Source organism: Botrytis cinerea, chromosome 1 (assembly GCF_000143535.2).
Source record: "Botrytis cinerea B05.10 chromosome 1, complete sequence".
Taxonomy (NCBI): Eukaryota; Fungi; Ascomycota; class Leotiomycetes; order Helotiales; family Sclerotiniaceae; genus Botrytis; species Botrytis cinerea.
This window is the reverse complement of record NC_037310.1, coordinates 3,160,477-3,171,448: the sequence shown is the minus strand read 5'-3', so window position 1 is coordinate 3,171,448 and position 10,972 is coordinate 3,160,477. Positions and strand designations below refer to the sequence as shown.

At 42.8% G+C, this 10,972-nt stretch overlaps 3 protein-coding genes across 4 annotated transcripts; 2 read left to right on the top strand and 1 right to left on the bottom strand.

The window, feature by feature from the left end:
- Window positions 1-244: 244 nt before the first annotated feature.
- BCIN_01g09090 (hypothetical protein) lies at window positions 245-3,277 on the bottom strand. Of its 2 annotated transcripts, XM_024690806.1 has the most exons (7): window positions 2,534-3,277; window positions 2,310-2,423; window positions 2,157-2,247; window positions 1,806-2,094; window positions 1,695-1,750; window positions 1,571-1,633; window positions 245-1,450 (listed from the first exon to the last, which is right to left on the bottom strand). In XM_024690806.1, exons 2-7 carry the CDS (start codon window positions 2,415-2,417, stop codon window positions 579-581), a joined length of 1,479 nt encoding a protein of 492 aa, XP_024546574.1. In that variant the 5' UTR covers window positions 2,418-2,423; window positions 2,534-3,277; the 3' UTR covers window positions 245-578. The 2 variants fall into 2 exon arrangements, with proteins under 2 accessions (XP_024546574.1, XP_024546575.1); XM_024690805.1 differs by lacking the exon at window positions 2,534-3,277 and having other exon boundaries at window positions 2,310-2,529.
- Window positions 3,278-3,465: 188 nt separating this feature from the next.
- Window positions 3,466-6,498, top strand: Bccsc1. The gene is made up of 4 exons (XM_024690804.1): window positions 3,466-3,706; window positions 3,760-3,924; window positions 3,980-6,075; window positions 6,124-6,498. The coding sequence occupies exons 1-4, from the start codon at window positions 3,560-3,562 to the stop codon at window positions 6,266-6,268; spliced, it is 2,553 nt and encodes an 850-aa protein (XP_024546573.1). The 5' UTR covers window positions 3,466-3,559; the 3' UTR covers window positions 6,269-6,498.
- A 23-nt stretch (window positions 6,499-6,521) lies between these two features.
- On the top strand, window positions 6,522-10,771 carry BCIN_01g09070 (hypothetical protein). The gene is made up of 4 exons (XM_024690803.1): window positions 6,522-6,928; window positions 7,008-7,081; window positions 7,190-9,110; window positions 9,230-10,771. Exons 1-4 carry the CDS (start codon window positions 6,658-6,660, stop codon window positions 10,513-10,515), a joined length of 3,552 nt encoding a protein of 1,183 aa, XP_024546572.1. The 5' UTR covers window positions 6,522-6,657; the 3' UTR covers window positions 10,516-10,771.
- The last annotated feature ends 201 nt before the right edge of the window (window positions 10,772-10,972 follow it).

Below are 10,972 nucleotides of genomic sequence, written 5' to 3'. Positions count from 1 at the left end.
GTCATTCCGCATCCGCCTTCTCGACAATTGCCTGCCTATTCAGTTACTCACATATTTGTAAACTTTGCTGCTAGTAGTATCGATAATGCTGCAATGAAAATAGTATGCATCCATTCGTTCATTTAGTATTATACAAAATTACGCACCAACTTCCTATCACTCTCGATTTTCCTCATGTCAATTCCGTCGCGTTTCATTCAAATGACAAGACTCGAGACTCGAGACTGAAATTCAATATCAAGCTTGATAATCTAGAATTGTAAAACCCTGAGGAGTGTGTTTGTGCCATACTATCATTTTCTATTCACCCAAAAGTGGTCAACATAAAAGTATCGTCATCCTAGGAATGTAAGAATCATGTTCATTGAAGTAGAGCAAAATATTTGATTTTGCAATTTCGGCCATTTGAGGATATTACATATTATACAGCAAGAATCGCAATTCTGAATGTTGAGTAGTTGAAAAAGCCACCTAGTACACAGTGTAATATACTCCACAGACACACAAATTTCCTTTCATGTATCAATCAGCCTCGATTGCTATCTGGCACCCTTGAAACTCATCTCATGATTGTAAGATCATCCGTCTCTTTTTGCAAGACAGCAGCAGTGGTGTTTTGCATCTAGTTGTACTTCAAGTTCGGAAGGCTTTCGTTTCTGAACTCGTGAACTCAACAGGTCTTCAACGAATTTCTTAATGCAATCCAAAGCAATATCCAAGTGCATTAACTTGTTTGGCCTAGTACATCTCATCAAAGCCTGATCGGGGATCTGTGTTAGGAATCGACCAGATATACCAAGTTTTTCCTTTGCAGCCGGGGAGTTCAACTGGATAATGATATTGAACAGCTTCCTTGTAGGAGTTTCACTTTGGACGGCGGCATAGAGCCTAGCCTCCTGCCAGGAATGTATTAGTTGCGTGTGATCTATGAGTGTCGACACATCGGCTAAGATGATCTGACTTCTCACAAGCTCCAACACGCTTGCCCTTAGGATTTTGTATTGAGATTCCTCAGAAGGTGGTTGAAATGGAATCTGAATAGCACATCTATCGAGAAATGCTTCATCGAGGCAATCAACCATGTTTGAAGTCGACATGAAAACAACATTTGGACAAGCTCTGACCCTGTCAAAACCAGTGAGTAGAGCATTGGTAGCTCGTAGTGAATCCTGAGCTTCTCCATGCATGATACCCGAGTGTCTCGATACTGCAATAGATTCAACCTCATCAATCAGTACAATGATGATGCGTTTCGGATTGATTTGGCACATTGTTTTGATCTTGGTAAGCAAATCATCGACTTGACTAGCGCTTTCACTATAGTACTTCGATAAAAGCGTCGCTGTCTTGACTTGGATGAGTTTTGTGTGTGGGAATTGTTCGATCAACCGAATGGCTAATCGTTGTGCAATTGCTTGACATAGTGTTGTCTTTCCTGTTCCTGGAGGACCTAGATTTAGTAGGGTACTACCTAGCCATCATTGCACTAGTAGCAATGATGGTTATTGGTAACCCCAAAAACGTTAGACTTCATTCTGATTATTAGGAACAGGGAATTGTGAAGACACACCATGAAAAAGAGCCATTGGACTCATTTTTTTCTTAGCAGGTACTGCGATTGTAGAAAACTTCACTATTAACAGCCAATTAGCTACCAAAAAAGAACCTCAACGCCACTGGGAAGTTGTCCATACGCATATTCGATATCATCCACGATAAGTCTTCCTTATGATTTTGATCAAAGATAAGCCTGTGTGAAGTGTTGGTTGAAAAAGCATTTGATGTCAATTATTTCTAGAACCTACTGCTCCCAACTTCCATCAAAATCATGATGAGGCATGTCAAAAACTTCAGCCGATGGTATCTCTGGATCTTCATCGTATTCAACATCTGAATCCACGCTATCAAAGCCTTGAGATGAATGTGTCAACGGCGGCGGCGTACCATGCATCTTGTAGACACAAAAATGGCTCAATACATCTCGAAGCGTGAGATGAGTAGGCTTTTCTTGACCATCTACGGCGATGATTTCAATTGGAATTAGAGCCTCTATATTCAGAGCTACACTTTTAACTCCCCAGTCATCACTACGTTCTATTGATTCTTGATAAGCATTTATTCCAACAAAGAAAGATGAAAGATGTAAAGAGACCTACCTGCAAGTAGAGGCAATATGTCAATGTCAACGATACAAATAATGTCTTCAACTTCCGGCTTTTGAATCAAGGCAGAAAGAGCTTTGTGAGTCTAGTGTATAAAGTGTCAGTCAAATTCTTGGAACGAAAGTCGGGATTGTCTTTTCTCCATACAGCTTTCAAGTCATTGCAATCCAAATCATCCTCAACGAATGGTCGGAGTCTTGCATCAAATATAACAGTCGGTTTTGCAAGAATTGACTGAGCCGGGACGATCTCCATCTTGAACTGATGTATTGTTATCAATGATGTGAGAAGGAAGAATCGATGTTGTAGAGATGTATAGAGAAGAGAAGAGAAGAGAAGAAGGAGAGTGATCGAAAGGTATGGAGACGAACCTGGATTCATCAAAATTTTAGGCAGAATGCTAAAGGTGAAATGTGCATAAAGAGAAAAATACGCTAGAGAGTGTAGGATAGAGAAGGGGAGGAATAAAAATGGAAGGAGCAGTTGAGATTTTGACTTAGGTAAGCATGAATGCTCTCACAGCATTTGGTCATCCAGCTATTACGTGATAGGTACGGTGAGATCATATCAGTTCAATGTGTGAAACTATCTCCAACACATGGATTGAATGTTATCTTGCCCATGTCTGAAATGAGCATAGAAGAAGTTTCAATGCCTCTTAGAACGTCGTTGATGAAGGCTCCTGTCTCATTGCCACCGCCGTCTGCCATGGTAACCCAGATGTAAAAATGGACTATTTCAAGTGACATTCTGTGCATAGTCGATCATAGAAAGAACAACTTGTAATCAATCCAAGATGTCAGGGCTCTCTCACTTCAATTGGCCATCATCTTTTGTGTGCGATATGTGAAGAAGAAATACCAATATGGAGCTCCGCCGGGCTACTGTCGTGGGGAATATCTCTCTCCGCTCGAGAAGATCTTCCAAATCTCTCTATAGCCAAAGAGACTTATCCACAAGAGTGAGGATGAATCCGAATCAACTCCTGTTTGACATAACCTCGCCCAACAGAATAAGAATGAGAGAGGAGGACATGATCATTTTGAGACCAAAAAAGAGCAAGTTATGCCCAATCCAGCCTCCTATATCAGTCACTTTGTAGTAAAAAGGGCTCCAAAGCGTTGAAGCGTCTTTCAGAATGAAGTCTAATGTGATACGATGTGGCGGTGCTTCCACCCACCTCACCCATGTTTGCATGTGGCTGAACGTAGTGTTCCTGGCTAACTCGCCTCGCCCGCTTACATAATAATTAAGCTTGCAAATCGTCATAGCTTGGCAATCCATCACCGCCATAACAAAAGATGGATCTTGGTCTGGGTTCCTTCACCTAAATTGATTGTTTACCTTGTTGGCAATGTTATCCTTTCAATAATTCGAAAAGTCTGCCAAAACTCATCATGGCTTCCACTATGGATGTCCTCAGAGCCCCGGAAAAGGATTGTCCAACATACGACCCTACACATGTTGAAGGACAACAAACTGCAATACTCGTTCAACTGGTCCTTTCACTAACCCTCGGCGTTTCTGCTTTCTTTGGATTCTGTGTAGGTAACGACAAGAGTATGTTTAATAGATCGAACTTTGCTAATATTCGCAGATTCTGCGACCAAAATGGAAGAGTTTATATGCTGCGCGCAAAAGACATGTCGATGCTGCTGCAAATCTGCCAGAGCTTCCGGATTCCTTTTTTGGTTGGATGCCTATTTTGTATAGAGTCACAGAAGATCAAGTACTCGCATCTGCTGGATTGGATGCATATGTCGTATGTCTCGAGGACCTACTCCACCTGGAGAGCGAATGATACTGACCTTAATTAGTTCCTATCATTTTTCAAGATGTCAATGAAATTATTCGGGGTCATGTTTATCATGGCAGCCGCTATTCTTGCTCCAATAAACCGACACTACTATTACGTATTCGATCCATTTGGAAATACAACGAGCCCTCCCGATATTCCAGATTACTCAAAGTTGGAGGGTTGGCATAGCGGGTGGAATGGGGCTTCGACTTTAGAGGTACCAAAGGACTCTGACGACAAACTCCCAGAAACCAACTATCTCTGGTCATATCTTGTCTTCACTTATGTTTTCACCGGACTTGCAATATATTTCATGAATAGACAAACCCACCGCGTAATCAGGGTTCGTCAAGACTACCTGGGAAGCCAATCAACAATTACCGACCGAACAATCAAGCTTTCTGGAATACCCGAGGAGTTGAGGTCTGAACAAAAGATCACCGAATTTTTGGAGAAACTTCAGATAGGGAAAGTGGAGAGTGTGACTTTATGTCGCAACTGGAAAAAACTTGATGATATGATGGACAAGAGAGTGCAAGTCGTAAGGAGGCTTGAAGAGGCATGGACTGTGCACCTTGGCCAACAACAACGTCCGAGTATAGGGCCAATACGAACACAACACTCAGCACCTGATGCGAACGTTCAGGATGGATATCCGAGTTATGAGGGTGATAATCTGTTGGGAAGTGACCACATTACCTCGTACGATCGGCCGAGACCGACTACACGAATTTGGTACGGCTTCCTTAATTTTCAAAACAGGAAAGTAGACGCAATCGACCACTACGAAGAACAGCTACGAAGGCTAGATGATATGATCAATGATGCAAGGAAAAAGGAATACAACCCTACAGCACTTGCATTTGTCACCATGGACTCGATTCCTGCTTGTCAAATGGCGGTGCAAGCTCTCTTGGACCCAACGCCAATGCAGCTGGTGGCGAGACCAGCTCCTGCGCCATCAGATATCGTTTGGACAAATACTTATCTGCCTAGATCAAACCGTATGATTCGTTCTTGGGCGATCACTATTTTCATTCTTATACTCACCATATTCTGGCTTATTCCAGTGGCTGCCTTAGCTGGTCTTGTCAGTTTATGCTCGATTCGACAGGTTTGGCCGGGTCTTGCCGATGTTTTAGAAAGCCATGATATACTCAAGGCTTTGGTTCAGACTGGCTTGCCTACACTTGTTGTCTCATTGCTCAACTTGGCAATTCCTTTCTTGTATGATTTCCTTGCAAATAGGCAAGGGTCAATTTCACAAGGCGAAGTAGAGCTTTCCGTCATATCCAAAAACTTTTACTTTACATTTTTCAATGTATTCCTGGTTTTTACGGTTTTTGGCGCGGCGAGTAAGTTCTGGCCAGTCTTGCAGGAAACATTGAAAGACACCACGAAGATTGCCTATACGCTAGCCCAGTCAATCTCTGATCTCTCAATGTTCTACACCAATTTTATTTTGCTACAAGCTCTTGGTCTTCTACCTTTTAGGCTGCTGGAATTTGGGAGTGTGTCTTTGTACCCTATCACACTTATGGGTGCCAAGACTCCTAGAGATTATGCCGAGCTAGTACAGCCGCCTATTTTTAGTTACGGGTTTTATCTTCCTTCGGCACTTCTAATATACATTCTATGCATGGTATATAGTATACAGCCAGCAGGATATCTTGTCCTGCTATTTGGAATGGCGTACTTTGCTTTAGGTTATTACACATACAAGTATCAGCTTTTATATGCCATGGATCATCCACAACATGCCACTGGAGGTGCTTGGCCCATGATAGTTTATCGTCTTCTCGTCGGCTTAGGTTTCTTCCAACTGACCATGGCCGGAGTAATTGCTCTGAGGAAAGCCTTCACTCCAGCTATACTTGTTGTTCCTCTCATACCATTCACAATCTGGTACAGTTACTACTTCCGTCGAACATTCCAGCCATTCATTAGGTTTATCGCTTTGAGAAGTATTAGAAGAGATAGCGATCCAGGCATAAATATCGCTGGCGAAAACATAGGTATCAATAGACCTCCAGGAAACATTCGGAGAAGAGGCAGCACAGTTGATGAAGCAAGGGAAAAAGGGACGAGATACATCAATCCAAGTCTCGTTGTACCGTATGTTATTTCCAAGCAAACTTACTTTTCTATACTGACCATACACAGATTAGAAAAGATCTGGATCAACAAGGACCCGGATAGCGAGCCAAACGGTAGCACCCCTCAATTAGATCGCGAAGAGTCTGCTGCAAGTTCTCTGAGTCTTGGCGATACTCACATTTGGAGAGAGGTTGGCGATGAAAATGTATGATGTGATTGTAAATGAAGTATATATCCTATTGTTAGCATGAAACAGTGGTTAGTTAGTTATGATTCTCAAGTTGATGGTATGAATGGCGTTTTTGGTCTTGATATTCAGGGGTGGGTTGGGCCTTCCTTTCAGGATTTGACATTGCTTTAATTATATATACCCAGTGCTCTTTCCTAAAAATTAATTCTCATTGCAACAGGCTTTGTCTCGTGGGTATTATATCTTTCCCAACTTTTCCAGCCATAATATATGTGACTTATCCTTACCGTTCAAAATCGTCTTTTCAGAGCGATGACACAAAACTCTGCACCTAAAAATCAACCTTCTGCTTTTTCAACATTCATCACTGAGGATCCTAAATAGTATATCATAAAGACACTCTCCTAGTAATGCCAATTATTTCTTATCATTCAATTATTATCAATAACCTAGCCGCCCAACCGGGGGCTGTCGACACAACGTCTTCCCAGATTCTCTTATCAAGAGCGATCGCAGATCACGCTTCTACGTCTCGTCCGCCAATTGTTAGGACACTATACTCTTCGATTGCTGTCACATCTCTTTACGAATCCCCAACAAGACATATCATGACCGTTGGAGACGCAGCCAGCACATCGAAAGATGTAGGATTGGATGGTGAGAGAATGGAGGAATGTAATGGTTCGTAGTACCTGACTCAGTTGTGAATGGTTGATATTACAGTGGAGAGAATGATCTAATATTTAGATACATTTATTAGATTCTGCGAGCAGGCGAAACTCGTCGACATTGGGAGTGAACGAAGCCTCCGTGTCCCATAGCCTATCAGATTTAGTAAGGTGACCTTTTTCAAGAAACTATGCCCGTATATCATCAATGCGTATGCTTTGGGATCTTCCGATGAAATTCATAAAACGTGGACACTAACTAATGTATCTGTAGATCACTTCAGTTAATGATACAGTTATCGATCCTCAGTATCCGCAAAACCCCTGGGAGCTTCCACATCTCAACGCTGTCCCAGAGAATCAGAGGAAACGTGATAAAGGAAAAGGAGTTGAACGTGGAAGAACGTTAGAACGAGGCCCAAGATACTGTAATCCTCTTGAAAAGGCTGAGTCACGACCTAGAAGAAACAAAACAACTATCGAAGTTGATGGTCGACCCATACGAAAGCGCGATCGAAGTCATACTCTTCATGATAACCCCGATGATCCTGCTGCAATATTTGATGACCAGGTATTAGAACCATTGAGAGGGATAGCTCAACAGGATAGTTTTTCGGAGGTACTTAGCGGACATGCATCTCCAAGCAGTCTGAATGGCTCTCTTGACGTGAAAGAATTAAAGAGTCGACTTCGATCCAGGACTCTTGGGGGAAGCTCTATAAGCTCGACCATATCTCCAGTGGAATCACTCACACGGACAGTTACAACAGTTTACAGCGACTCCTTTCCTATTTCTCCTGAACCAATCTTACCAGTTGAATCGTATTCGAGTCGTCTACCTAGTATTGATCGATTAGAAGAATCTGCTCGTCAATCAACATCATTCACGTTCTCAAAATTACCAACAGAGATCATTCAACAAGTATACAACTACCTCACACCGGTTGATTTCAATTCAGCCAGACATACATGCCGAGCATGGCTTCTTAACAGTATAGATCGTTCCCTTCTTGAAAACATGATCCGGCGTGGCGGTTGGGAGACTAGTTGTCGACAGGAGATCTCCGATACCAAAAGTTCGACCTTTCGACGTAGTTCCAAATATGAATGGTTCATGAGTAAACGTATTTCGAGGGAATGTGCTCTTGGTCCAGATTGGACAGGGTCTGGAGTACCGGTAACCCCAGATAACTTTCCACTAGAATGCAAGGATTCTGCCTTTTTGCAAGCTTCGACCGTGGATTTCACAGAAGTCGCGGTTCAATATAAAGAAACGACTCCTGCTGGAACCGTTTTCACGGTGAGTAGTTGTGGGAAGTTCTTGATGGCTGCGAACGGATGTCTAGTCTATATTTACGAATTGAACAGAAGCCATCGTGACGTGGACAATTGGTATGAGGTTCAAGCTGGTTCTTTGCGTCCAGTCACTAGTATTATATGTCCACACAGAGTGTTAGCATGTAGTATGGATACTTCCTCACATAGATATGCAATTGCCGTTTTGCTTGATGGACGCATGGGTCTCGTATGCGATATTTCTCTTAGCAATATTGCTGCCCCTGTTTCTTCCGATCCCGAGACTTCAGATGCTTTCTCGCACCATTCAAGCTGGTCAGATCTTTCACTCTCTCCCGCAAATGACTTTCACCACGGTGTCTCATTTCTCGATCGCGTTAGCTTGGATAGTTCGGCCCCTGTGCAAAGGGCTGGAAGATCTACAACCGCTTTCGTTTTCCCCGGAATAGCTACAACTCGTAGTGGCGGTACTTCTCCAGGGATTGCGCAACGTTCAGAATACCACGAAGCGCTTCGGTCAGCTAGTGCTGTAAAAAATTCATACCCTTCAGAAGAAACTAGCCCCCACTCTGTTGGAGCAAGAAATCGATTGCGAAGCAAGTTGCCAGCTCGTAAAATCTCAAACTCGGATGCGAGAGAAATGCCAGTTGAAACTGGCCCTCGTTCAATATATCGAAATCTTTGTTCTGAGGACGATCCTCCTCGTTCTGTGGCTATTTGTCCTCAAAGAAGATGTGTGGCTTTTGGATGCTCGGCAGGTATCGAATTGCATTGGGTTGATGCTTTGACCGGACAGGATCTGAACAGATGGTTTCCACTCACTGCTCCAAGTGATTTCTTGTTCTTTTTACCTCCACGGAAAAGTGTGGACTCGGCAAAGAAGCTGAGGCTTATTAGTAGTAAGTTACTATCACTTTTCACACTCCAAAGGAGAAAAAAATATAAGTTGAGTATAAATTTTGGGCATAAATTCTTTTGAACGGTGAACTTGATGCACGATTCACTAATTAATTTATAGGCGCGGCTAAACCCAGTGAATGTACAGCTGTGCATGAAAGGTCATATGGAAGAAGGCCACGGGGTGCTTCATTCTGGCAAAGAATTGGGTGGAGCGGAAGTCATGGAGATAACATCGAGGAAATAGAACGCGCTCAACAGGTATTAAACCCAGTGGGAAGATTTCGTAGTGATTCTGGTCGAAGAGTTGATCATTCAGATCACTATCGTGCCATACCACTAAGTGACGGGTATCATATTTTGTTTACAGATCCCAGCACAGGAGCACTTTGTTTAGGCACTGATGCACCTGTTGGAGGACCTACCAAATTGCTTCGCAAAGTTTGGTTTCAAGGGCCAGAAGGTAGAGGTAGTCCAACGGTTTATGCTGGAGGTTCTGATCTGAGCTGGGGAGTGAGAGTTGTGGCAGCATTTGGAAGTTGGGCAGAACAGAGTATCTGGATGTTTTCTGTTCCTGCAGATGTGTTTCATGCAGCTCAGAGCTCTCAGAATGTCTTGGAGAGCTCTGTAATTCATAAACGAAACACTCCCAAAAATTCTAAAAACATGCAATGGCTGGACTGGTGGCCTGACGAGGGACTCCAAGAATGGCTCAATCTTATTCGGCATCCAGTACCTGGCATTTTGCCGGGAAATATGTGGCCACTTAGAGTCCGGGGTCAGAGAATTGGTGCATGTTCCGGAATAGTCGATCTTGCGATTGATTCGAACAATGGTATTACAGTTTGGGCCTTTAGTACTGATGGAATTGCCAAAGTCTGGCGTTTGGACGATGGAAATGATAGGGATATCACAAAGCTAAGTGTATCAAGAGATGGTACTACTCGTGAAAATGTCTCGGATGATTATGTCAATGTTGAAAGGAGCTGCGATTTCGTCACTTCAGAAATCCTTCAACATCGCCCATCGCTAGAACAACAATCTTTTGATGGAGCTATGTCGCCAGATTTAGACGGCACAATCTCTCCCGATATATCAACAATCATTACAGTACGGAGAGGCTCAGATTGGAGCTATCAAAGCGTGAATTATGATGAAGATGGTGATGTGGTAATGGAAGATGTTTATGGTCCGGGTGTCGATATGCCAGCAGCTTGGTCGAAGCCAGAGAGAGAATACGAAGAGGATGAACCGTTACAAAATCAACAGTACCAGTATTTACAGTCGCGCTGGCCGAGATCGGCTATAGGGTATAGGTGGTGGTGGGATAGGGCAGTGGCGAGTGGAGATTTGGCAAGAGTGGTAGAGGCGAGGGGCGTGTCGAGAATTGAAATTGAAATTCGTTGAGGGAGCTTGGGTATTGATTAACGCAAAGAATGAGTGAAGGCATTGTATCATTTGTAGACGAATAAATGAGGTCTATCCGTATACTTTGTGATCATGGGATAGTGGAAGTCGGTGTCGATTATTGGAATTAAGATTGAGTAGGTGAAAAATTGTAATCTTACATGATTTGGATTGGCAAGAGGCGCTTCAAATTATTTCCTATCCACTTTAGTCGTAAAAAATCATCTAGAATAATGAAACTGTTCAATAATATGCAAATCTTTTCGCTCGAACTTGAGGTTACAACTGTTGTAGATGGGCAGAGTATCAATAGATAATTGCTAATGAACTTTACCGTGACAAAACATTGAATCTCATTGGCCTTTTCTCTCTTAGCTGAAGACTCGATATAAGACATAAATAACACTTGGATTGAGAAGAACCTGCTATAAGCTTAATAGAGTGATATGGAATCTTT